Source organism: Enoplosus armatus, chromosome 11 (assembly GCF_043641665.1).
Source record: "Enoplosus armatus isolate fEnoArm2 chromosome 11, fEnoArm2.hap1, whole genome shotgun sequence".
In the NCBI taxonomy this organism is placed as follows: domain Eukaryota; kingdom Metazoa; phylum Chordata; class Actinopteri; order Centrarchiformes; family Enoplosidae; genus Enoplosus; species Enoplosus armatus.
This window is the reverse complement of record NC_092190.1, coordinates 2,020,288-2,045,801: the sequence shown is the minus strand read 5'-3', so window position 1 is coordinate 2,045,801 and position 25,514 is coordinate 2,020,288. Positions and strand designations below refer to the sequence as shown.

Genomic DNA, 25,514 nt, shown 5'->3' with positions numbered 1-25,514 from the left:
CAGGACCCCCATCCTCCTCCACACACACACACACACACAATATCCTTCCGACTATAATGGGAACCACACTGGTTCTCCCTTTAGAACCTAAGAATAGATTTTTTTTTTTTTTTTTTTTTTTTTTTTGAGGTGTTTCTGCTGTTTGTTTATTCGTCATATGCCCTGTGACGACGTCCGGCATCACATGTCTGCTGTTGGAGGGAAGAACAGAGGAGTGCTGGGTCTCCGCCTTGCATTGAACTGCCTGGTACAAAAGCTCTGTTTGTCTGCCTCTCAGTGGTTTCCCTGTTTCAGCAGGTCAAATGAAAAATCCACCAGACCAGTTGCTCATCAAACACCACGCAGTCGGTGTCTTTGAATATGGTAAAAGTTGTTTTAGGTGGCCGCCGTCGTCTTTGCTGCAGCTGCTGCTTTTGTTTAAATTGCGTTTCAGGGCAATTTTGTCTACAAACACAACATCTCTTAAAATACGCCCACGCTCGCCTCTGACTGGGCCTTTGCAGCCGGTCTAGGCGGCGCGGTTTATTAGTCAGCTGGGATTTTGATAAACAGAGCTCTCGTCTGTCGTCCTTCGATCAGACGGATGAGAAAACAGCTCCTTTTTGTGAACAGTGACATGTCAAGAGAAGAAGAACGAAACAGAGCAAGCGGTTGTTTAAGCCAAACTAAGGCAAACCCAGAGACAGAGCTGATTAAAAGAGGCTGACTGCTTTGTTTTTAACCAGTTTTCACGGACTCGCAACCAGATCGTCATTTCAGGGAGTCGTGGAAATGAAAGAAGACGTTATTGAGCTGCTGATTGTTATCAGCGTTTGCACCGTTTTATGATTCGACGTTCTTTTAATAATCAAAAGAAACACTGGTAACTCTGCAGATTTCATTTATTTCTTTGGGGGAAGAAGACCTTATTCTTAGTAGTAGTATTATTAATCATTGGTGATAATAACCTAATGATGATTCGCTGTGTTATTCACTGTGAGCAGTTTGGTTGACTTTTATCTACTTTGTGGCAATAAATGAATAATTTGTGTTTCTTCATCTGGTTAAATTAATGAAACTGATGATCTCGGATCAGATTTCAATCTGATTTGAACATTTTGCTCGTTTTGTTAAATGGAAAAAGGGCTCAGTAGAAAGTTTATCTCTCCGAGTAAAGTATTTTATATAAAGTATTTTGCATTTTACTTTGACCTGATCCGTGATCAGCGTCATCTGCTCGGACGGACTCGTTGATCGGCGCCATTGATCATGTGACTCTCTGCTCACATAGTTTATCTTCTGTTTCAGCTCTACGATAAGATCAACACCAAGTCGTCCCCGCAGATCAGAAACCCCCCCAGTGATGCCGTGCAGAGAGCCAAAGAGGTGAATAAACACACATTAACACACACACACACACACACACACACAGACACAAGCATATACACACTCCCATGTTTGTTTCCTCTTCATGTGACACGTGTGAGCTTAACAAACTGTGAAGCTGACAGACTCACTAGTCGCTGGCTTTAACTTCGCTCTTCTGTCGGCTGCTTTAACCCGTCTGTCCCCTCTGAAGCTCTGACTCATCTCTCTGCCTTCCTGCTCTGTTCTGCCAGCTGTGCCCCCGGTGGCCTCGGCAAAACGGGAACTAAAACGTCATCCCCTCAGAGACGATCATAATTACAAAGAAAAACGATTCTAATAATCACGTCACGTGCGGAGCCGAGGCGTCCGTGGCCTCATGTGTGAATTAGTCGGGAAAAACCTCGCGCTCGACGCGTGTTGTAAGTGGAGCTGCTCTCTGCAGCGCGGCGGACACTCGCCACGTCTTGCTCTTTGCTGAGACACAGTTAATATTGGATCAATGTAATCCTGAGCCGCCGCGAGAAAAAAACCCTCATTTATGTCAAGCGAGATTTTAAAAGGTCATTTATGCAGTTTGAGAAAGTTTTACGGCCCCAGAGACCGAGAGAGCAGTTTAATGAGTGATTTTCCAATTTCAAAGTCGATGGGAGTCGCTGGTGAAACCAGTTTCTGAAATATTGACCTTAAAGACAAAAGTTTTTTTCTTTGCGGAGGGTCCACCGTCCAATAGGACTGAAGCTGGATGGATACTTGGTCAAAGTAGAAATACACTGGGAAAAATACTTCATTACAAGTCCTTAAAACGTTACTTAAGTAAAAGTTCGTATTATCATTAAAATGTACTAAAAGTATCAAAAGTAAAAGCACTCAGAAAATGGACTCTGTGAATGTTATACTTAATTTGAAAAGTACTACAGTTGCGTATATAAATCTAAAAGTAGTGAAGTGAAAAGTTCCTCTGGAATGCAGCGGAGTTAAAGTATAAATACAGTGTAAGTACCTCAGAGATGTACTGAAGTGCAGCACTTCAGTGAATGTATGTCGCTACTTTCTGTTACTTTGATGTGTTTGGAGTGAAACTAGAGGAACATGTGCTGAACGCGGTCTGAGGCGGCGGCCCTCACAAATGTTTTATATTTAAATGATGTTTACTGAGAGAGATTGAATTATTGAATTATTGATGTTCAGTTATTGAGTCCTTCCTCTCAGACATGACCTCTTGAGGTTTGACTGTTCACGATCACCGGCCTGTTCACACACACACACACACACACACACACCCCAACACCCCAACAGTGTATTATAGCTCTGTTGGCGTGGTTTTGCTTTTCTTACAGAGAGCTGCGTTACGGTCTCCAGACCTGGCTCTGAATGAATTCACACTGTTCGTTTGGGTTCGAGTGTTTATGTTTATGTGTATGTGCTTTAACAGGGAATGTGTGTGTGTGTGTGTGTGTGTGTGTGTGTGGGGGGGGGGTTGTGAGCGTATCTGCTTGTTGACGTTGTGTTCTTTGTTGAGGGAGCAATTAAAGCGTCTGAACAGTGAGGGAGTGTGGGTGAGGGCTGGCGTCTTGAATCCCAACGCTGTTAAGATGGGGGAAAGCCATTTAAGGGCTCTGTTTTTTACGAGGCTGTGGTTCACGTCAAAGAGAGCGGGCTAATTAACACGGCGCTGGTACACTGTGTCCGGGAGCTCCGAGTCTGGTCCACATTTTCCCTCTTAAATTGCTGTAGATGCATCAAGAGTCGTGGACGGAGCCACAACAGATGCGACCCTGTCTGCGTGGGAGAGAAGCTGCAGATGTTTTCATCTTCTGTGTCTTTTTTTTTTTTTATTAGTTTTCGTGGCTGCGGAGACCAAACGCCTCACAGACACACAGGCATTACAAACACACTGAACTCCGTTTATAACCCCAATATAATATAATGATATTGTCCTGAGTCGCCCCACATTCTGGGAGTGAACACAGGAATCATATGATTTTGTGGCGGCGTAGGAGATGACTCGTGCGTGCTCCGGGACGTAGGAGAGCTCAGGTGTGTGTGTTCACCTCTCAGGTGTGTGTTCCCAGCAGACCTTCTGGGAGATAAAGAAAGCGACACGCGTGTTGTTGTGTTTTTTTTAATCACAGTAAGATATCGATTGGATCAAAACGGGTTGACTGGGAGGGTGTTGCAGAAATACTTGTCTGCAGAAAATGTTGATTGTCACCTTGGCAACAAGCACTTCCTCTTGTGGTTCTTCCAGTTCATCTTTCGCCGGGAGAACAACAGCCGAGACTTTTCTCACGGGGGTGATTAAAATGTTGGTTCACACATTTTCACGAGTGTTCACGTCTTATCCAGCGGAGCTTCACGTTTTCTTATTTGTAGTCCGAGTAAACTCGCAGCAGGTCTGAGATGCTTGAGGAACGCTGGCCTACGACTGCTTCAATACAGTTTCACCTCAAATTAACTCCTTATGTGATCTTGGTTGTGCCTTTAGGCCCTCCTCCTCCTCCTCCTCCTCCTCCTCCTCCTCCTCCTCCTCCTGCTCCTCCGCTTTACTTCTGTCTCTAATGATCCTCTCCGGCTCACGCTGAAAAGCTTTGAACCAATCACACTGCCGCTTCCGATGGACTCTTGTGGGTTTTTGGGCCCCACAAGAGCAGCGATAAAGCTTTCTTCTGACTGCACTAACACACCTCTTTACCTGCTGGACGAGTTCTGTTGGTGTTAAAAACTAATCTCTGTTGGGAGTGAAGCTACCTGCTGCTTTGGCTGTAGACACTAATCTCACAAACTGCCCCCTCTGATGTGCTGCCGTTGATTAAAGGCCCGGCGGAGTCTCACTTTCCCCTGACGTCTGTCATCACTGACCTTTTAAACTTTTAAGCTCTCTAAAAAGGACGGTCGACAGCCTGTGTAACCTTCTTCCTGTGTCTTCCTCCACTTAAGAGTCCCTCCCAAGACGAAGCAAGTGGCGCTTTGAAACATCTGGAATATGTAAGCCCCCCGAGACCTCTACACACCGCTGCCACGTTCACAGAGTCAATGAGCGCGGCAGGACTGAGGGGCAGCTTCCTGTTCCTGTGTGATCACAACTTGTGTGCCTGAGAAGAGCACGTGTTTGTTCGTTATTTGTTCATTTAACAAACGTCTTGGAGTCCACATAAATATATTGAACATGTCACACATCTGACACCCACACGCACAATGGGAGTCAGAGATACAGCTGCTTCACATGATGTTATCACCTCCTACAGAACCGCAGTGATCAACAGCAGCTCTTAACGCCCAGCGTCACATCTACAGGGGCCAACGCTGGATTAAGCTGCTCCATTTCTTAGCGTAAACGAACGCCATCTTAACATTTTATTACACTAATTCATGAAATCACTAATTCACTGCTCTCTGTATGAGGATTGATCAGACCTGCTGTGTGTGTGTGTGTGTGTGTGTGTGTGTGTGTGTGTGTGTGTGAGAGTGACTCAGCTACCAGTGTACTGTATGTAGAACCTTTATTTAATCAGGTCGTCTCACTGAGATTAAGATCTCCTCTGCAAGAGGGACCTGAGTGAAGAGAAGCCTCAAAGTAATATGCTGCAACAACAGGCCCAAAATCCTCTGTAATTCACTCCATTTCTAAGGTGCAAAGTAGCGTCCAGGTTCAGTATTTACCTGAGAGGTAACAGGCCTGAGATCAGCTCTGGTGGTTTTTTTAAATGTGAGAGGTGAGGGTTATGAACCGAGGAGACCTTTTTGGAATAAAGATGACTGTAGTTGTCTCCTTGCTGCTGGCTATCTCCTGCAATGAAACACAGCAGCCTGAGAACACAGGAGGATGAAGGTTTACCGTACCATCGTCTCCCTCAGAACAGAGGCGTGCTTTATTCTGACGGAAGGACAGTTTTTAATCTTTCTCTCCACGAGGTGGAAGCGTCTGCTCTTGATTTGCCGATGAGAGCGTAACGAGTAAATGTGATTATTACAGTTTAGAGATAATGAATACCTGAATGTACACACACTCTCACACACACCACAGAGAGCATCATAACTCCACAACAGGTTTCAGTAGTACTCGCACACACACACACACACACACACACACACACACACCCACCCCCTCAGAGGCCTCACCTCTACAATGCCACATTCACCAGTCAGGCGCAACATAACTGGAGCTGACATCAAACCAAGTCACGTCAAAAGGGCAGGGGGAGGGCCCGAGCCTGGACCAGAGCCTGGACCAGCTGAGTGGCGTCCAGGGTTGCTCTCACATTGAGCTGTGGAGCTGTGGGAGGCGGGGTCAGGGAGGGTTTGGGTTGGTGGGGGTGTGGGGGGGGGGTGTGGGGCTATGAGGTTGTTGGGTCGCTCTCTAAACGCTGTCCGAGGTGCAGCAGGTACAGCAGGGAGCTCAGGTGTGAGAAAAGAAGAAGAAGAACTTAACAGCAAACTCTTCCCTTTTCTCTCCACATCTTCAGGTACTGGAAGAGATCTCCTGCTACCCCGAGAACCACGAAGCGAAAGAACTCCGACGGATACTGACCCAGCCACATTTCATGGTGAGTCGAGAAGCACAGCTCGCGTCCGTCAAACACTCGGGACCGCCAGGGGAAGCGTGAGTCAGCCAGTCAGCCAGCGGATATGTTTCTGCAGCTTCTTCGACGCTCCAACTTGTTGTGGCTCCGCTCTGCGAAGAGGTTAGAAAGCGCTAACAGGAGAGAGACAGGTGTGAGTCAGAGGCTGCCCTTTTTCCTGCTTTATTTTCTACATCATGGTGTCAGTCAGAGCAGTAAAGTGTTTTCAGCTTCTTTCACGTCACCCAAAGAAATATGTGTCCAACAGATATACAAGGTCATATAGGGCTTGTTGTGGTGTTATTTTTTTTTTTTTTTGTGTTTGTACTTATTTTAACGTGCGAGTGTAGCTCTTTACTTTAAAGCGCCTCTTAGAACAGCATTTGACAGTCATTCTGCTGGAACAGATGCGTGTTCAAACTGTTTGGGTCCGGAGGACCGGAGCAGCAAGGGTTAATCCAGTCAAGGGAAAGTCAGTGTGGGGCTGTCAGCAGCCTCCCCTGCTAATCCTATCACATTAATGCGTCTCTGATCAGTGGCCTGCTCGATATCAGATGGACAGACCAGCAGAGAGTGTGATTCAGGGGAGGGGAGGCGTAAAAAAAAACAAAAAAAAAAACTGAAGGAGACGGAGGAGGGAAAAGTGCACGGAAAACCGAAATGACGAGGGGCGAGAAAGGAGCGGTGATGAAGATGAATGGAGGGAGAGGGTCCGGGCTGTGGAGTGAGCAGGGAGGGGAGGGGAGGTGTGGATGGAGGTCACTAAGGCGTGTCTGATGCGATGTGCTGTGTCGGGTCAGAGGCCCGGCTCCCTCATCGAGCTACAGGAGCGTAACGTGACGGAGGGAGGGGGGGGGGAGGGAAAGGAGGCGCCGTCAAGTTCTACATTCCAACGAGTTCAGGTCGGAGCCAAGTGCAGACGACTCCAGACGTTTTGTGTTTCATTTAGGAGTGTGTTTGAAAAGTTTAAGTCCTCACCTCTTTCAAGGAAAAGTTCAATCATTCAGGGAAATACAATTATTCTTTCTGAGAGGGAGATGAGAAGATGCCATGATGTGCATTATGTGCAGAGGTAAAGCTTTAGCCCAGCTTAGCATGAAGACTGTTGTTCCCGTGCTTTCAATCATATCACATGATCGTCTTCAGCAGATGGAGTTGCTGAGTTATTGTGAATTCCCATTTATATGGGACTGAAACTTCATTCTTGATATGGAAAGACCACAACAAGAACCACTCAATAAGATTTAGGGGTGTTGGTGGGCCGGAGACAGGCTAGCCGTTTCCTCACTTCTTCCGGTCTTTATGCTAAGCTAAGCTAACCTCCTGCTGCAGTATGTGACCCCGTGGCTTCAATATTTCTGTGCAGTGTGCCTTTTCTCCAGCCATAGTAAGTCATATGAACCCCTCTGATGTCGACGTCTTCTTTTTGTTTATGAAGTTCACAGCAGCTCTGAAAGCCGAAGGTTGTTTTGAAAAGTTTTCCCTTTTCAGAGAATTCGACCGAGGCATCGGTTAATCTTCAAATCTCTGCCCTGTCCGCCGCACGCTCTGCTTTTGTTATCTCTCCTTATCTGCTCTTCAGCTGCTTTGCATTATTTTGCTCTCTCGCTCTCACTCGAGCACACCCACACGGCAACGAAGGGTTAGTTAACCCCTTCACCCTGTCCTCATTAGGGCACGCACGCACACACACACACACACACACACACACACACACCATAACTTCCTCCGTCTTCGAACATGAAGTTTTTTTTGTGTGTGATGTAGTTTGACATGGAAGTTAGAGACGCTGCCATCGCCTTCACGTCTCTGCCTCTCTGATCTGCTCTCTTTCCTGTGTGTGTGTGTGTGTGTGTGTGTGTGTGTGTGTGTGTGTGTGTGTGACGCTGAGGGAAGACAGTGACAGGTTTCCTCTTTGTTGAGGTTTGATTGCTGTCTTCTGAAGTTCAGACTGGTTTGTTAAAGTGCCACTCAGGACTTCTGTGGCCGTCAGAGGAGTCGAGTGGAGCTCTGAGGGTGTGAGGCACCGGGCGGCTCTGCAGCTACACTAAACATGCTGCTTTAACTCAAACAGACGGAGGGGCTGCAGACCAAAGGCGCCCGTGGAAGAGGGGGAATACCTGAAACTAGGGCAGAGTACAGAGTCAAGACAGAGGGGTGATTCTGGAGCGTTTCCTGCTCTCTGTGTGGTAAAACACTGTCCACACTCAGTCCACTTGGTATTTTCCTGACCTTGAAATTGCCCCGTCTGTGTGGTATTTTGGTGCACGGTGCACAGACAGGAGGGGCCTCAGACTTCCAGCTCAGAATGGACGTCTCAGGACAATCTGATGATTTTGTCAACGAGAGAAACCAAAGTACTGGAAGTAGGGAATAATGCCTAAAAACGCAAATAAACTCATTGAATCAAACTCTCTTCAGCCAGTAGATGCGTTTAAAGGTAACGTGTAATGTGATTGAAGCCGGAACGGCTCTGAAAACCTCCTGCAGTTCATTGAAGGCAGCAGGACACACATGTGGAGACATCTGCTCGGAGAAGTGCAGCGTCAGAGCGTAGTGTCATTACACACAGCGTCCACGGTGTTTGCCTTCGTGAAATCACATGCAAGCGACAGCAAGCAGCAGCAAAGTAACCACACACACCTCTACACACACCGACGGGTCTCTCGTGACTCTGTATTCTGCCCCGTTGGCGCAGGACGCTCGTTCATCGTGTGCATCACAGCCTTCTTTCCAACTTGGGAAAAGTTTCAGAAAATGAAATGCTGTCAGTTTTTCTTGTTGAGCCCCCCCCCCCACCCAATTTCTCACCTCACTCTTTGAGGCTCCCTCTACTTGTTTCCATGTAAAGTCTGAACCAGGTCTCACTCGGACTCTGTTTGCACGCGTGTCCACAGGCCTTGCTGCAGGCCCACGACGTGGTGGCCCACGAGGTTTACAGCGACGAGGCTCTGAGGGTGACCCCTCCACCCACCTCGCCCTACCTGAACGGAGACTCTCCAGAGAGCACCAACGGAGACATGGACCTGGAGAACGTCACCAGAGTCCGCCTGGTGCAGTTCCAGAAGAACACGGACGAGCCGATGGTACGCAGTGGACCATACTGTATTTCCTGCTCCCGCGCACACACCAGGACTGAGAGCTTTACGTCCAGACCGTCTGTATCATCCATGTGTTTGTGTTGACTCATGCAGGGCATCACGCTGAAGATGAACGACTCGAACCACTGCATCGTGGCGAGGATAATGCACGGAGGAATGATCCACAGACAAGGTACGCTTTCCCTCTCACAGCTGACGTTAATGCCTTCGCCTCCGCAAAGGCCATTTGACAAATGACTCCCTGCAGACTGTCTGACTCGGGTTCACTGTTCATAGACTGATCACTGAATGTGGACAGAGAGCCGGGGCTTGTAAAACCTGTAAAATAGTCAAATTTGCTCGAGTAGTATTCATTATAAACACAGCTTTGTCTGTTGTGACACCTGGAATAATAAGTTTCTTGTTACCAGCAGCTGCTTTTGTCTCTGCTGCACTTGGTCTACTGTTGTACTGTGACTGTAGCAGGACCGCCCCCCCGACCAAAGATCTTCCTAGTCGACTAGTCGTCACACGTGTCTGATTTTAATTTAATTATTTACATATATGTTTTGGGGGCATCAGAAGATGGTTTGAAGCTGAGAAAGAAACGTGTAAAACCGTAATAATGAGCCTTTGAAACAGATTTAACAAGCACACACACACGCGCGCGTAGCGAGCCGCCCGTTAACGACGATGCTAACGGCTAAAGCAGTAATGATTCCCCCCACCCCCCCGCCTCCATCAGCTTTACCACCAAAGATCAGGTAGCATGATGAATGAAACCGTCACCGATATTTCGCCTCCAGGTAGGTCGAACAGATGATACACGTTTACAATCTCCAACTAATAAACATCACCTTAAAATCAGAACACTGGTTCATGGGGTCACATCCTTCATATAATACATCCATTGATTTGAAGACTGTCCCACGTTCGCAGAGAAAAGGTCCGCGTGAAAACCTGGTCCACTAAGACTTCTCATCCGCTAGCGGTTTAGCAGACTCTCAGGGGGCCACCCGAGCCTGTAGCGGACTGTTAATTAATTACTCCCCAGCTGATTTATCATGTAGTGACAGGGAAGTCACCTCGATCACAAAGGACGCTTTTGTCCTGTGCGATGGCAAAAAGACACGGGGGGCTGATGAAGTATGGGGCGTTTTTTTCTTTCAGGAACGCTGCACGTAGGAGATGAGATCAGGGAGATCAACAGCATCAGTGTGGCCAACCAGACTGTGGAGCAGCTGCAGAAGATGCTGGTGAGAGTGTGTGTGTGTGTGTGTGTGTGTGTCTCAGTGTCACATGCTGAACTGAAGATAAGGAACAAAGCTCACAATACGTGTGTGTGTGTGTGTGTGTGTCCACAGAGAGAGATGCGAGGCAGCATCACCTTCAAAATAGTGCCAAGTTACCGGACGCAGGGCTCCTCGTGCGAGGTAACCCCTCCTCCTCCTCTTCCTTCTCCCTTTACTGCTGATTGTGAGCTCCACTAACTGCTCGCCTGGTTACTGAGCGTGTGTGTGTAACCCAAGTATGTTGTGTGTGTGTGTGTGTGTGTGTGGGGTGTGCTGTGTGTGTGTGTGTGTTCTGTGTATGTGTTTTGCTGTGTTTTGCTGGGGCTGGGTCAGTTATTCAGCACACCAATTTCACAACCAAGATACCGGAACCCTCCCCTCCCCTCCCTTCTCCACCCCTCCCGGTCCAGGAATGAGCCACACCTCTCTGTGTGATCCCGTCCTGCTCTGGCCCACAGACCAACCACACTACACTACAGGGGTGGACAAAATAACCAAAACACCCCACAATCCAATATCTAGAAAGTCAAGAGGTCATCATAATGTTTTTTTGAAATGCAAAAATTACCATTCCCACTAAAATCAAAACGCAATCGAACGCAATCATTTCCTGTCATCTCGCCACAATAAAGGCTTTAAACCAACACCTAATGCATTCTTCACAATAAAACAAACACGGTGAGTTTGGCAAAATGAATATTTACTGCAGGGCTTTTGTTTTGTAAAGTATTTCTGTTATTTTGTCCACCCCCTGCTGAAACACAGATGCACATGGTTTACACAAACTGACACACAGAAAAATATGGACGACCGAAAGAGCTGAAAAAAAAGGCTCGTCCGCCCTGAGTGTTGACTGACAGGAGACGGCTGTCCTCGTTCACGCACTGCAGCACTGTCAACAAAGATGAGTCTGTGTGAAGTGATTGCACAAAATTCAGTAGATGAAGAAGAAGAGAAAATATAATTATGTGATTAATTAAAGATTGTGGAGGAGAGGGAATGTATGCAGCGAGTACTTTTCTTTTTCAGAGTAAAAGCTCAGCTGTGTCTCTCTCTCTCTCAATGTCTTTAGCAGGAATAAGCCTAAAAAATGACAATTAAATATTTAATCCTAAATATTAAGTATGGAGTGGTGGGTAGCCATTTACAGTGTATTTAATACTTTAAATTATAATGTCTTTGGCCATTATAATCTCACTATTTTAAATAGGTTCTAGTACAGATCATGGTCAATTACATATTATATTCAATCAATGATTAACAAAACACCATAAAGTCACTAGCGTGCATTAGTATATAATATATAATTGTTTAAGTCTACACAGCATTTTTCCAACAAAGAGATTTCCAGTTTTGGGAAAGTACCATACCACCAACATACCAGATGTAGACTACTGTAAGTACAGCAGCATAAAATAAGTAGAAACCAACAATTCAGACACTAAAACAAAATCAGCATCCAAAACCAAACGGAAGGAGTTCTGAAGTCGAAGCACCGGTAAATCAGAAGCTTTATTGCTCCTCATCTTGGACACTGGAGCAGCTAAAAGAGCAAAACCAGCCGATCTAAGAGGCCTTTGGGGACAGAAGGGAAATTACTAAAGTAACCTGGCACCTGGCCACGTGAAACCTTGTATGTAATTAGTTTGATTCTTTTTAAATGGACTGAAAAAGACATCGCAAAGATTCTAAAACTGGGCCGACGTGGTTAATGTGGTCGTCTTTATTTAGGCTAAAACTCAGTGACTGCTCAGCTGCCGCTGCTACCCAACAGAGCTTTTATTTTGAAAAGCCGTCCACGCAAACCACAGCCCTGCTTTGATTTTTGCAATTTTTCGGACGACTAAATATAACTCCATAAATCTTCAATTTTTCATCATCAAAAGAAGTTTTAATTATGAATGTTTCACTTCTGAACACTCGTTTGTTTAGAAGCTCATTATTTCTGTTTCAGTTGGTATCTCGTCTTCTCCATTTTCACTTGATTTCCACAGTTAAAACTAAATAGTTCAAGTCATTATATTTGAGATATAATGAGTCATTCCATAAAATGAACCTTTAGTCTTCATTCAGTCCTGACCTCAGCTCTTTCGGTCCTCCAGCACTCACTGGCTGCTCTGTGAGCACAGAGGCATTCAGTCGTGGCTCTGAGCTGTCTGTGTTAGGGATGACCTCACGGTCTCAGACAAGTGTCTAATGTTAGTCTGCCGCCCCCCTGTGGTGATGTAAGGACGTGCAGGCTTGAGGGCTGCTGATGATGTCGTCTCCCATGACGCATTTCATTACGTCAACGCTGTGGTGGGTCTCTATCGCGCTCTACAGATTTACCTTCCATCGCCTGGTTGCTGCCCAGAAGAGTGTATTTATGTGTGTGTATGTATGTGTGTGTGTGTATGTGTGGCCATTCAAGTTCATGAATGTTTGAGTGTGTGTGTGTGTGCGCGCTGCTGACCTGTGTGTCTTATTTCAGAAAGAGTCCCCCACCACCTCCAGGCAGTCCCCTGCCAATGGCCACTCCAGCATTAACAGTTCTATCTTGGTAAGGACCCCCCCCCCCCCACAGAACAACCCCACAGTCAGACCCACATTTCTCTCTCCTGCCCTCCCCCCACCACCCCACCCCCGGTGCGTCTCATGTGCCACGTTGCTGTGTCATGGTATTTCTACATGTCCGTGTATCTGTGTGATGTGATTGTTAGCAGCAGTACAATCAGCGGTAGGCGGCTCCTTCAGTAGGTCTCCTGAGTCCATCCCGTGTTTTCCTCCCTGTTCATCTGTTTGAGCCAAAGGCCCCCCCGTGTCCGATATCTCAGTTAGTAAATTGGTGTGCCTCGTGAAGCCCGCTGCGCGCTGAGCCTCGCTGCTGACACGACACACTCGGCCTCCCGTGGTCACGGCGGTGGGGGGCCGTTCCACTAACCCCGATCGGGCTCTGCGGCTCCTCTGTTTCTCCGGACAGACTCTGTGGTCGCGCCGATGCTGCAGCTGCTTTGCCTCGCTCTGTGCTTGCTTGTTTGCTCCACAGCCAGATCTGCTTTATTGGATGAGACATATGACTCTGTGTTTTTGTTTTGTTTTTCTCTCTCTTCTCCACTCTCCTCCGTCTTTTTTTTGAAAATGCAGTAGTCAGATGGCAGATGAATGTGCATGCGTGGTTTTAAACTTCTCAGAAGGACATCTGAATGTTTTACTGTGGTATTTGTATGTTGCGTAACCGTGTCTTTCTGTCATCAATGGTTTCCCTCCACAGGACCTGCCGTCCACCATTCAGCCCAAAGGTCGACAGGTGAATAAAAGCCACTTACTCTCTCACCTGTACTCACTAGCTCCTTATACAACGCTTGCATCCCTCCCCTTTATGCAGAAGTGTGTGTCTCCACTTCTTCCTAACCCCCTTTTCTGCTGCACATAACTTAGCAGTAGAATTCGCCGCTGACTGAAGGTTTCTTTTATAAACCGTCTTTTGAACTACTACAGAAGAAATGTTGGATCTTGGGCCTGCTCCAAAATGCATTCAATTCAAATTCTATCATACACAGCGAAAGTAGGCTGCAGCTGTTCAGCTTTGAGCAGACAGAATGCATCTGGATCCAAATGAAGCTTTGTTTCGAGGGTGTTTTGGGAGATTAGATTTGATTGATTTAGAGAGCATAATGCTTTCCCTTCAAGAGGATGGTGTTAACAGCCAGTCTGTGTAGATCCAACAGAGATTCAGACCCACGACACACACACACACACACACACACACACAGTCACGCTGCAGTGGTCACTTGGTGTTGGGACACCTACAGACTGGATCTAAGATGTCCGGCACCACGTCTGCAGTTCATTATTTGGTTGTAGAGGTCTTCACAAGTCCAGTGTTTTCATAATCATTTTCTAGTTGAGTAATAGTCAGTTATGTGTTTGGTTGATTGAAATTGTTTGGAAACCCGAAGATATTTCATTTGCATGATATAAAACAGAGAAGAGCTGCTGATATTTGGCCTTTTTGCTTTATAAATTAATTATCAAAATACTTAGCGCTTAATTGGGACCCTGACTGAATATGATGTTGGGTCCAGCCAGACTCTTTTCCCGGATCAGGTCTCGCTTACTAGGATCTGAGAGTACCTATGAAGACCTGTACTTTCTACGTTAAGCTAACACACTGAATCAATATGAGTGAGCAGCTGACAGTGTAGCGCCTCACTACCTGCACTTAAACTGTATGTATGGTAATAACGGCACAGGCATTGTTGGACCCTGCAGAGTCTAGAGACCCCCCCCCCCCCCCCCCCCCCAACCACTGATCCCCAGTCAGATATGAATTGATGCCCGTTGCAGTAACATTTGGAGGTTTGGTCAGAGACGACAGAGTTATGGGAAACCTCAAGCCAACTAACATGTTGTGTCCATACCTGTCATCTCATCCCATCGGTGTCTTTATGTGCACATTACTCACCCAAACTCACACTACCTCACTCTTTTAATGTCGTGAGATCGAGCACCAGCAAAGTGGCATCAAAGGGTCTTGTGATTGTACAGCAGATCCTACCAGCAGAGGGCAGTAGAGTCCACCCACAGACCAGTATGATCTCAGCACCATCGAGTTGTCTCATAGTTTATGTTGACGCAAAGTAAATATTTAAAAGAGTTTCGAAGGTAAGCCTCCTTTCTGTCGCTGCAAAAGAGGAGTTGTACCTCCTTGTCCTGTCTCACCCCCACCCACCCAACCTCCCCCCCCCCCCCTCCCACAACCTTGGCCACCATACTGCTGTTTAGACGTTGCTCAGCCGTTTTGCTGCATGATGTGTGTGATGCTTTCAAATCCTAGATTGTATCCAGACCTCCAATCAAGGACAAAATGTCTGTTAAGGTAAGAGACAGCCTCTCCCCCACCCCCCCACCCAAAAAAAGACAACAAACACAGTAACTACTTGTACACTTTTGTCCCCAACACGTCCACCAGCTCACTCTCACACTCTGTAAAACAGCAGCTGTGTGTTTAAAGCAGAATAATGACTGTTGTTTTGAACTAATGGACACATAAACAATGCCTGTGCCGTAATTACCAGCATGTTGAGAGGCTCGTTAATAGCCCAGCAGTGTCTGGGTTTATCTCACTGGAGAAAACCCTTCCTTGGAAACCAGTTTTCCAGCCTGGCAACCAAAAAAAAACCCCCATGCTCTCACATCCCCTGAGAGCCCACCGCTCAGTACTTCAGTCCTGCTGTCACCATATGCAAAACAAAGTACACCAACTACAGCCCTTATCCTCCTGTCTGTCAGAGGCCTCTTTCTTTCTCTGTATGCTTCCAACACTCACATCACTCACATCTTTCAGTTGACACACCGCTGCCTGTTTCGGAAACCCCAACACCACCACCACCACCACCACCCCGAGTCCCAACCCCTCCCTCAGTTAGCTCACTTTGTCTAACTTTTTTTTTCGCCACAGATCTACGTGAGGGCTCAGTTTGAATACGACCCCTCCAAAGACGAACTCATCCCCTGCAAGGAGGCCGGCATTCGCTTCCGGGTGGGCGACATCATCCAGATCATCTCCAAGGACGACCACAACTGGTGGCAGGGCAAACTGGAGAACACAAAAAACGGCACGGCGGGCCTCATCCCCTCGCCAGAGCTGCAGGAGTGGTGAGAGGGAAAAACAAAAAGATGAGGTTACTGACAAACTAGTCTTCCACGTCCACAATCCCCTCGGCTACATTTTGAACCGCTGTTTGTGTGTTGGGGCAGGCGGGTGGCGTGCATAGCCATGGAGAAGACCAAGCAGGAGCAGCAGGCCAGCTGCACCTGGTTTGGCAAGAAGAAGAAGCAGTACAAAGACAAGTACTTGGCAAAGCACAACGCAGGTACATCACGCACTCCCACACACACATTCATAACCGCGTGCATGTGCACACAAAGCAACATGCTGTGTCGGCCCCATCACTCCCTTCACACACGCATGCGTTTTACGTAATGTTTACACGAGTGTGTGGGCTGGAGAGCATGTGTGTCTGTCCGTCTGTCTGCCTGTGCAGGTGGACCTTGTACGTAACAGGATCTCGTAGCATTCATCTCCAGTGGCAGAGCCACGGCCAGGAATGACAGGAAAAGCTGCGAGCGAAGCAGAAATCTTATCCGAGCACAGAGGCGATTTAGAGAAAAGTGTGCAGCTCAGTGACACAGACACCCAAATCTCTGCCTCGTTTTAAATAACATGCCTCCACGAGGACGTGCATGTGTGCTTCTCTGTGTGTGTGTGTGTGTGTGTGTGTGTGTGTGTGTGTGTGTGTGTGTGTCTCCTCAGTAAACTTGTGGTGTCAGACACAGAGGCCCAGAGTAGCATTAGCAGCCGATAGCAGCAGCAGCAGCAGCAGCAGACAAACTGTGAAGCTCAGAGATTCACTTCTCCAATATCAGCGGCATGTGACAGGCTGAGGGGTTGTGGGGTGAAAGCTCGTCACGTGTGTTTGCGACCAGAGACGTGACTGTTGAGTTAACACAGGAGGAAGGGGGGCGGGGTTCAGTGCTGAGACAGGAAGTTGGTGGGGATGGTTTAGGTTTGCTGTTAGTTTTGACACCAAATAGCAATAAGCTTCAGCTGTCACTACTGCTGATTATGCGGGAATAATAATAATTTAGTTTTTTTGTCTAATGTAATTTTTGTGTGTAATTACTTCAGACCAAACTTTGTATTTCAAGAACGCCATAAATGGAGTGAGTAAGTGGAATATGGACAGTGGCTTACGATCACTTCATACCTACTTGTAAGTGTTCATGAGTTGTGAGCGAGGAGCAGCGCAGGCTGGAGATGAACCACGGTGGCCATCGTCTGTCTCAGGCTGTGGGGGGGGGGGGGGTCCGGTGTCTGCAGCTCATGTAGTCAAGAGCGTTGCACCTTTTGTACAGTGTGCAAAAGCAGGTGTGTGACCGCGTGTTTGACCCGACGTGTGCAGCACACATCGTGTCTCTATCAGGAAACCACAAAATATATATATATACGTTACACACTGAGCAGCAGCAGAACTGTCGCCAAAGGTCTTGCTCATGGTGGGAACTGTTGGGTCTCTGTAATAACATTATAAAGAGTCGGTCTAGACCTGCTCTATTTTGTAAAGTGTCATGAGATGACTTTTGTTGTGATTTGGCGCTATATAAATAAAATTGAATTGAATTGAATTGAATTTAAAGACGCACAGTTTATAAACTGGTCTTCACGCAAGGTGAAATCCTACAGCTGACCGAGCAAAACCATGTTGTTCAGAAACAGATCGCAGCAGAGGGAGGAGACGAGTGATGGGCGATGTGATGGGTGGAGCGCACTGTTACTTAAATCTTGTAGTTTTTCTTAAAAGATGAGAAGGATGAGACATTATGTGACAGAAGAGGTTGAAGGACACTGTCTCTGTCCATGTGCATTTATGTATGCGTGTGTGTGTGTGTGTGTGTGTGTGTGTGTGTGTGTGTGTGTGTGTGTGTGTGCGCGCGCATATGAATATCCAGTTGATAAGCATGTCTGTCAAACTCTGTGCATCGACGCGTTGGCTGACGCGTCCTTTTAAAAGGATTTGCCTTCGCCGTCTTCAGCATGCAAACGCAGAACATTGTATTCATGTAGTCGGAGCAGCATGAACGCATGAGACCCAGAGTCACCTGAACTTATTCATTAGTATTTCAACTGAATCAACACTATGACTCCACTCATCCCCATTTTTATTGACGACAGATTGCTGAATGCAGGACAGTGAGATTCCTGCATTTCCTCTCATTTGAATCTGTTCCCTCACAGCTGCGGACACCCGGGATTGTTTGCATGTTTTCGCTTGTGTGCGTCTGTGTGTTCACAGAAAACTGAAAACGTCCTCCAAACCTCATAAACGCCACCACCAACTGTCAGAGACAAAATACGTCCAAACTGGGGACAGTTACTTACTGCGGCCGTGAGGCAAAATCATTTGGAATAAATGTGGCGGAGCAGAGTGCAAAATCTGTAAACAGAAATGATGCACTGACTGATATGCATCTACTGTATATTAGGCTTGTTTATATTATATTTGATCTTTTTCTTCATTAAACACCGATGTATTGACAGACTAAAGTACTTTAAGTATTGTTTTGGTATCAGCACGGACGTTCAGGTTTCATGTTGCCATCGTTGTGTGAGGTGATGAACAGCCCGAGTTATAACCTCAGGACAAAAGGATAAAATATTACATTTACTCACACATGGTGTTGTCCACGTGTAAACCTGCACACATTCTTGCACTCTGGCAAATCAGACTAATTTGAAAGAATAACATCAAATCAGAACATTTTACGGTTTTCACAGGAAACGAGAGATAATGTATATGAATAATCACTAAACCTTGAGCTCTTAACTGATCCCAGTCCGTCTGACGCACATGTTATGATCAGTGTCACCAGCTGGTGTGAATATTCCCTTCAACAGCAACAACAACAACAACAGTACACTGTGTATGTCCGTCTCCATTGTTGGCTCTGTGCAGAGCCGCACAGCTGCCCAGCTGTTGTATCTTGCTGTTTGTGTTTTGTATTTCTGCTGTTGTAACCGAACCATGTTATGACCCCTCCTGTTCATCTCTCTCGCTTTCTCCTACCGAACGGCCTCTCTGCATGTAAGTAACAACCAGTGACAGCAACCAACTCCTCCTCTCTCTCTCTCTCTCTGACTCTCCTCCTCTTCCTCACTCTCTCTTTCTCTCTCTCTCTCTCTGACTCTCCTCCTCTTCCTCACTCTCTCTCTCTCTCTCTCTTCTCTGTTTACTTTGTCAACCCTGCAGATTAAGTTCAGCTGTCACTGCCAGCGTTTCACTTTTGTTTCTGTTGATAAACTCAAACACAACAGAAGGCTGAGACAAAATTGAAACCATGTAGTTTAGTTTGTGTGTTTCAGACATTGTGTGCTGTGATGTTCATGTTAACACGTTTCCTGGTCCGTGATTGGTCAGGTGCCCGTTATAGCAGGCCAGACAGTCAGCAAGTCTCTGGCGTTAATATTCACTCTAAACAATTATTCAGCGTCGGCCTGAGCAGCAGCTGGTCTGCAGCCGCCTGTTGCACAAGAGAACCCAGTGACTTGTGGGTATTGTATTTCGCTCGTCAGCGCCCTGAGGTGGAGGCTGCACGGAGGCTCATGTTGCAGCGGCTGAGAACACATTGTACAGTTGAACACAGTTGAACTGCTCCAACATGTGATATATACGCTGCACAACAGACGACCTGCAGCCTCCCTCGTTACTCTGCTCGGCTCTCCTCCCCAACATTAACTTACATTACTGCTTTTATAGAAGGGAAACGCACCAAAGTTAACCAGTGTCTTGTGTTATGTTAATAATATAATAATAATAATTTAGAAGAGATAATCAACTTAAATCATGTCTTCAGGAAATATCCAAACGAATGAGGTAGAATTTAAATAATTAGTCGATAGACAGAAAATATATCTGCAACTATCTTGATAATCAAGATAATTTCTGTCGTTTTTTTTTAGTAAAAATGGTTCCAGCTTTTCTCGTGTGACGATTTGATGCTTTTCTTTGTCATATGTGATGTGAAAGTGCATTTATTTTACGCTAATTGTTGGATAAAACAAGTGACCTCGAACTCTCTGGGAAATGATTATGGGCAGTTTCACTATTTGCTGACTTTTGATAAAAAAAATAAGAATAATATCAAAAAAAAAGAATCAATTATTTGATCATGAAGATATTTAATTTACTATCAAAGCAGGCAAAGAAAAGCAGCAAATATTGCCGTTTGAGAAGCTGGTCCCAGTGAATTCAGTCAACGGACTAATCAGTGAATTGACAGATTTTTACTTCAGCTTCTTTTCTTTTGACTTATTCATCTGGCAACACGTCTGTTTTCCTCCAGTTTAGTTCTTGTTGAACTATAAAAGACGTAAACATCAGTGAGGTTTAGGCGGTTGCCAGGGCAACTTCTTCTGTAGTCCTGCTAGACTTCACACGAGAGATATTCCCCTCTTCAGCCGTCAAGTGGAGTTACTTCTTTGTTTATGCAGCCAGGCACAGCTGTTGTTTAACATAACGGTATTCAGTGTACTTTCTTTGTCCTGGTTAAATATATCTCGTTCCCCGCTGGAGTCACTTCACAGATCATCTCGGCGCTCCAGTTTTATTTCCACTCACCGTTCTGACTTCTGGCTTGTTGCCAGTGAGGTTTTCAGTCGGCTTTGTTTTTGACCAGAGACCCAACGTCCTCTTCTCGTCACCATAGTTACCAGATGTGTTTTAAGACCCTTTAGTCCACCTTGTTCCCCTCTAGGGCCCTCTGACTGCTGTTTGTCCCGGCGCACTCCTCTCCACGTCCCCTCACCCTCTGTCTCTCTCTCTCTCTCTCTCTTCAGTGTTCGACCAACTAGATCTGGTCACGTATGAGGAGGTGGTGAAGCTTCCGGCTTTCAAGAGGAAAACACTAGTTTTGTTAGGTAAGTTCTGTACAGCAGCAGCAGCTAATGTGGACGTCTGCCTTCATAAGTGACCTCGCTGACTGACTGCGTGTCTTTGTCAGGTGCCCATGGAGTGGGCAGACGACACATCAAGAACACACTCATAACCAAACACCCCGACAGATTCGCCTACCCCATCCCACGTAAGACACATGACCCAGGTCCTCCACAGGAACGCACTGAACAGCACCACTTTATACGTCCTACATGTTTTCAAATGTCCCTCTCTCTGTGTCTCCTGGTGTCCCACAGACACAACCAGACCTCCAAAGAAGGACGAGGAGAACGGGAAGAACTACTACTTTGTCTCCCACGACCAGATGATGCAGGACATCAGCAACAACGAGTACCTGGAGTACGGCAGCCACGAGGACGCCATGTACGGGACGCGGCTGGAGACCATCCGGAAGATCCACCAGCAGGGACTCATAGCTATACTGGATGTTGAACCTCAGGTGTGTGTGTGTGTGTGTGTGTGTGTGTGGAGGTGTGAGTGTGCATGTATGCGTATATAAGGACATTTTGACCTCTAACACCTGTTCTCCATCAGGCCCTGAAGGTCCTGCGGACAGCAGAGTTTGCCCCGTACGTCGTCTTTATCGCTGCACCAACTATCACGCCAGGCATCAACGAGGTAGAACACACACACACACACACTCAAAAGATGACAACGACTTACAGAGATGTAATATATTTGTGATGTATTAGTAGTACGAGAAGCAATTATGTTCTCTTTTTATCTGTAAGTCGTTTCGTCTATAAAATAGTGAAATATGCAAATTGCTCGTCAAAGAACAGCAGTGACTCCTCACGTTTAATGAGTTGAAACCAGAGAATATTGGGTCCTTTTGTCTGGAAGAATGACTGAAATGATTCGTGGATGACTGAAATGGATGTTTGGTTTTCTTATGTCTATGTTTAACCCATTTAAACTGACCCCGTTTTCCATCCTGGCGAGTCATTACATCATCAGCTGACTTTGTGTCTGTGAGCTCTTCATCGCCCAATCAAAACAAACTTACACCTCCACACCTGCAGAGTGAAGTGTGTGCGGCCTGCAGCCTCCACTCGTGTGTTTTCCTCTCATTCCTCTCTGCACTCCTTTATTTCTGCATGCTGCATGCGTTTGTTTCTCTGGCTGCCCCCTCAGACGCCCAGGTGGTGTCGAACGCTGCCAGTAAGTAAAACCTGACAGGATGGAGACTGCGTACTGTTATTTTTAATTATGTGTGTGTGTGTGTGTATTCCTGCCATATGCTTCTAGTGGTGAGTGCCGCCTTTTGTGTTTCCCCGCTCTCTTCCTCCTCTGCTGATGAAGGCTGTCTTGTTTGTGTTTATACAGTCTCTCACTATTTTAAACTCTTGTGTTGGAGAGCTCAATCGCACCGTCTGTAGGGGCCTTCAGAATCTCTCTTTCTCATCACTCATCATGCCTTCACCAGTGTGTAACACCCTCTGTTACTCCTCCTCCTCCTCCTCCTCCTCCTCCTCCAGGACGAGTCTCTCCAGCGGCTGCAGAAGGAGTCGGAGATCCTGCAGAAGACCTACGCCCACTACTTCGACCAGACCATCATCAACAACGAGATCGATGAGACCATCAGGCACCTGGAGGAGGCCATCGATCTGGTGTGCACCACCAGTCAGTGGGTTCCCGTGTCCTGGGTCTACTGACCTGCAGCCCGACCTACACCTCCTCCTCCTCCTCCTCCTCCATCCCTCCCAGCAGCAACACCTCAGCCGAACTCCCATCATTCCCTCTTCAAAATAAGAATAAATGAAAAAAAAACGATTAACACAAGCCGATGGGAAACCTCTCTCTACACTGCACTTGATCGAAACCCCCCTCAGCGTACTGTGAAAGCAGCCACAGCATTCAACCGAAATCCTCCTGAACGCCACACCAACCACCTGCGGCGGCCAATAATCGGACTCTTGCCCCGACAGACGACCTAGTCATCGTGTTGTATAAAAACAGAGTAAACTAAAGTGAATATTGTCATGTCTGTACTAGCTAGGAGGCAACATTTTCGTAGATGTTTGTTTTAAAGAGACAGTACTGTGTCCCGTCCTCCCCATCGCATTGTAGTCCTGTTTGGTGTCGTAGTTCTAAACCATGTGTAGAAAGACACGGCCAGTGGGTATTCTGTCTGTCAGCAGACTGAAGTAAAAGCACACAAACACACTGCAACGTCTTCTCATCGATAAATCATGTCACCGGCCCTCATTATTTATTCATTCCCCTTCTTTTCTAAGCTGTAACGCTGGATTACATCCTCTCATCACTTCATCCTGTTAGCCTTCAGTAGTTACAGCCTCACCATGCGCACAGACACACACACACACACACATAGACACACACACACACACATAGACACACAGACACACAGACACACACACACACCCCTTTCTACCAGGTACTGTCTCTTCTAAATGAATCCATAAATGTTTTAGAGATTTGAATGAGGTTATCATGCATGTGGACATTTGCAAGCTTCCATGCTGTCAGTCAGTCAGTGTTCCCCATGTCCCTCTGTAAACCTCCAAGAAAGAAAAGAAGACTAAAATATAAAAAAAAACAAAAAAACATTCCAGCTGTTTGGAAGACTGAACTCAGCCAAGGGACGCAAGAAGGGGGCAAGAAAAAACCAACAGCGACGGAGCCGGACGTTGACTTGACACCTATGCACATCTCTTGCATTTCGGGTGACATTTCTAAACCACAGATTTATAATAAAATTTAAAAAAAAAAGATTGACCATGTAGTAAGATGTGTTTGTAAAAAAAAAAAATCTAATAAAAGTCTCGATTTTTCTCTTTTTGATTTGTCATACACAAGAAAAAGGGAAGAATTCTACCTTATTCCTCTTTTGCCATTTCAGAAATGTGATGTCCAAGAGTTATTAGTGTTTCAATCAACGTTTAAAAGTCGAGGGGAGATGAAATGCTTTTATTCTGAAACTGTAACTGTCTGCAAAGGAGGTGTACGCGGAGGGGACTACTTCAGGAGGGAGGAGGAGGCAGCCTGTGTATCTGAATAACATGTATATGAATATGACAGACTGACATACAACTGCCCCGTGTGTAAATGACTCAGTGATAAAGGTTCTTCAGTATGAACAATTTTTTAAATATATTTCCTTTTATGTGTTGGAAAAGTGAACCTTGGAGTGGCTCTTCTTTTTTTTCCCTTTTTCCACTGAACAGAAACATGACATGAGCGATGCGTCCGGACTGAACAGGGCCCGGTATCACGAAGCAAGTCCGACTGGCTGGAACTGGTGACTCTGGATGAATAATCAATTTCGCTAAAAACCGGTTATCAGCTGTTAACACTGGGTTTCATATCCAGCTTTCGACCTTGCTAACTTACAAAAACATCAGAATCACGAGCAGAGTGCTTAATAACACACAGACGAAGCTGTGACGGGCCTGTCTGTGGAGCAGGAAGGTTACTATGGAGGCAAACAGTGATATTTGTTCAGATAAAATATTATTACATTATCTATAAATGGACTATTTATTCATTTGTCCCATGATAAACGAGCTTTGATGAATAAGCGGTGGAAAGTAGCTAAATTAGGGCTGCAACTATTATAATGATTAATAGGATTATGATTATTGTTGGAGTTGCAGATTCATTTCCTGTCTTATCAACTTGCAGCTCTACACTAACTCAAGTACAGTACTTAAGTACAACTGAGGTGTTCATACTTTACATGCGTATTTCGTACTATACTACATCCCAGAGGGAAATATTGTACTTTTTAACGCCACTACTTTTTCACATTAAGCTTTCACAGACAAAATTTCTAAAATATAATTCATTGTTCTATTAAAATACCAAAAGTATGTAAAGCAGTTTGAATTGGCTTACATCTTCTCAACCAACTGCAACATTAAAATACTACTTACAGGCCAGAGAAGAAGAGTGCAGGCAGTCCGAGGACGGGAGTGTATCTAACCGATAATTAACAGTTTGTGGATTCTGCATACTTTATTAATATATTAATATTACCCCATTGAGTCTAAAAAGGTACTCGCAGCGTTCCCTCGCCTTTTCTGAGCCGCAGACGAGGATGAACGTTTCAACGCTGGCAGGAGTCCTGTCTGAAATGAAGAAAACTTATTAGTAATTAGCTCATTAGTCTAAATGATCTCTGTTTGTCTTGATACCAGAGTGACATGATTATGATGGGGGGGGGGGGGGGGGCAAAGTGGGACTGCAGCATCTTTACTGATTAACCTGCCAATTATTTTCTAGGTTAATCACTTCATTGTTTGGGCCATGAAATGTCAGAAAAGAGTGGAAATAACTTGTCACGCGTCCCCTGAGCCCAAGTTAACATATTCAAATGAGACACTCTGTTGAGTTAAGACCAAAGGTAACTGATCTTGCTTCATGATGGGGGGGGGGCAGCAGAGGTTAGAAGAGAGGACAATACTAACAATAATGTCAAATTCTGACAAAGAAAACACTGCTGCACACACAGAGCGAAGCAGTGAGGGCATCGAGGGACACGGTGGAGCCAACAGAGGGTGGATTATTGAGGACGTCGTTAACCGAATTGAGAGCAAACGCGCACGGAAATAAAATGACACGAAAACAAAACAACAACAACAAGCTGTAAACAAACACCAAAGGTCAGCTGCAGTAAACCAGACCATTGTACTGAGCACTTCAGGTCCTCCTCATCAACACATCAGGGGGTCTCTCTCTCTCTCTCTCTCTCTACAGATATGTGAATATTTGCTGCTTTTT

The 25,514-nt window shown here is 46.0% G+C and overlaps 1 protein-coding gene across 6 annotated transcripts in view; it reads left to right on the top strand.

The window, feature by feature from the left end:
• caska (calcium/calmodulin-dependent serine protein kinase a) overlaps positions 1 to 23,900 on the top strand; it is a 97,351-nt gene extending 73,451 nt beyond the window's left edge. For 2 of the 6 annotated variants that reach the window (XM_070915326.1, XM_070915327.1), the window contains 15 exons: positions 1,288 to 1,365; positions 5,811 to 5,891; positions 8,804 to 8,992; positions 9,101 to 9,179; positions 10,157 to 10,242; positions 10,351 to 10,419; positions 12,749 to 12,817; positions 13,529 to 13,564; positions 15,719 to 15,915; positions 16,018 to 16,133; positions 20,654 to 20,734; positions 20,818 to 20,898; positions 21,008 to 21,210; positions 21,306 to 21,389; positions 22,250 to 23,900. In XM_070915326.1, the coding sequence (XP_070771427.1) occupies positions 1,288 to 1,365; positions 5,811 to 5,891; positions 8,804 to 8,992; positions 9,101 to 9,179; positions 10,157 to 10,242; positions 10,351 to 10,419; positions 12,749 to 12,817; positions 13,529 to 13,564; positions 15,719 to 15,915; positions 16,018 to 16,133; positions 20,654 to 20,734; positions 20,818 to 20,898; positions 21,008 to 21,210; positions 21,306 to 21,389; positions 22,250 to 22,426 (1,626 nt within the window). In that variant the 3' untranslated portion in view covers positions 22,427 to 23,900. Of the gene's footprint in view, positions 1 to 1,287; positions 1,366 to 4,284; positions 4,333 to 5,810; positions 5,892 to 8,803; positions 8,993 to 9,100; positions 9,180 to 10,156; positions 10,243 to 10,350; positions 10,420 to 12,748; positions 12,818 to 13,528; positions 13,565 to 15,718; positions 15,916 to 16,017; positions 16,134 to 20,653; positions 20,735 to 20,817; positions 20,899 to 21,007; positions 21,211 to 21,305; positions 21,390 to 22,249 lie in introns of all 6 variants that reach the window. The other 4 variants (XM_070915325.1, XM_070915329.1, XM_070915328.1 and 1 more) reach the window with 4 other exon arrangements.
• The last annotated feature ends 1,614 nt before the right edge of the window (positions 23,901 to 25,514 follow it).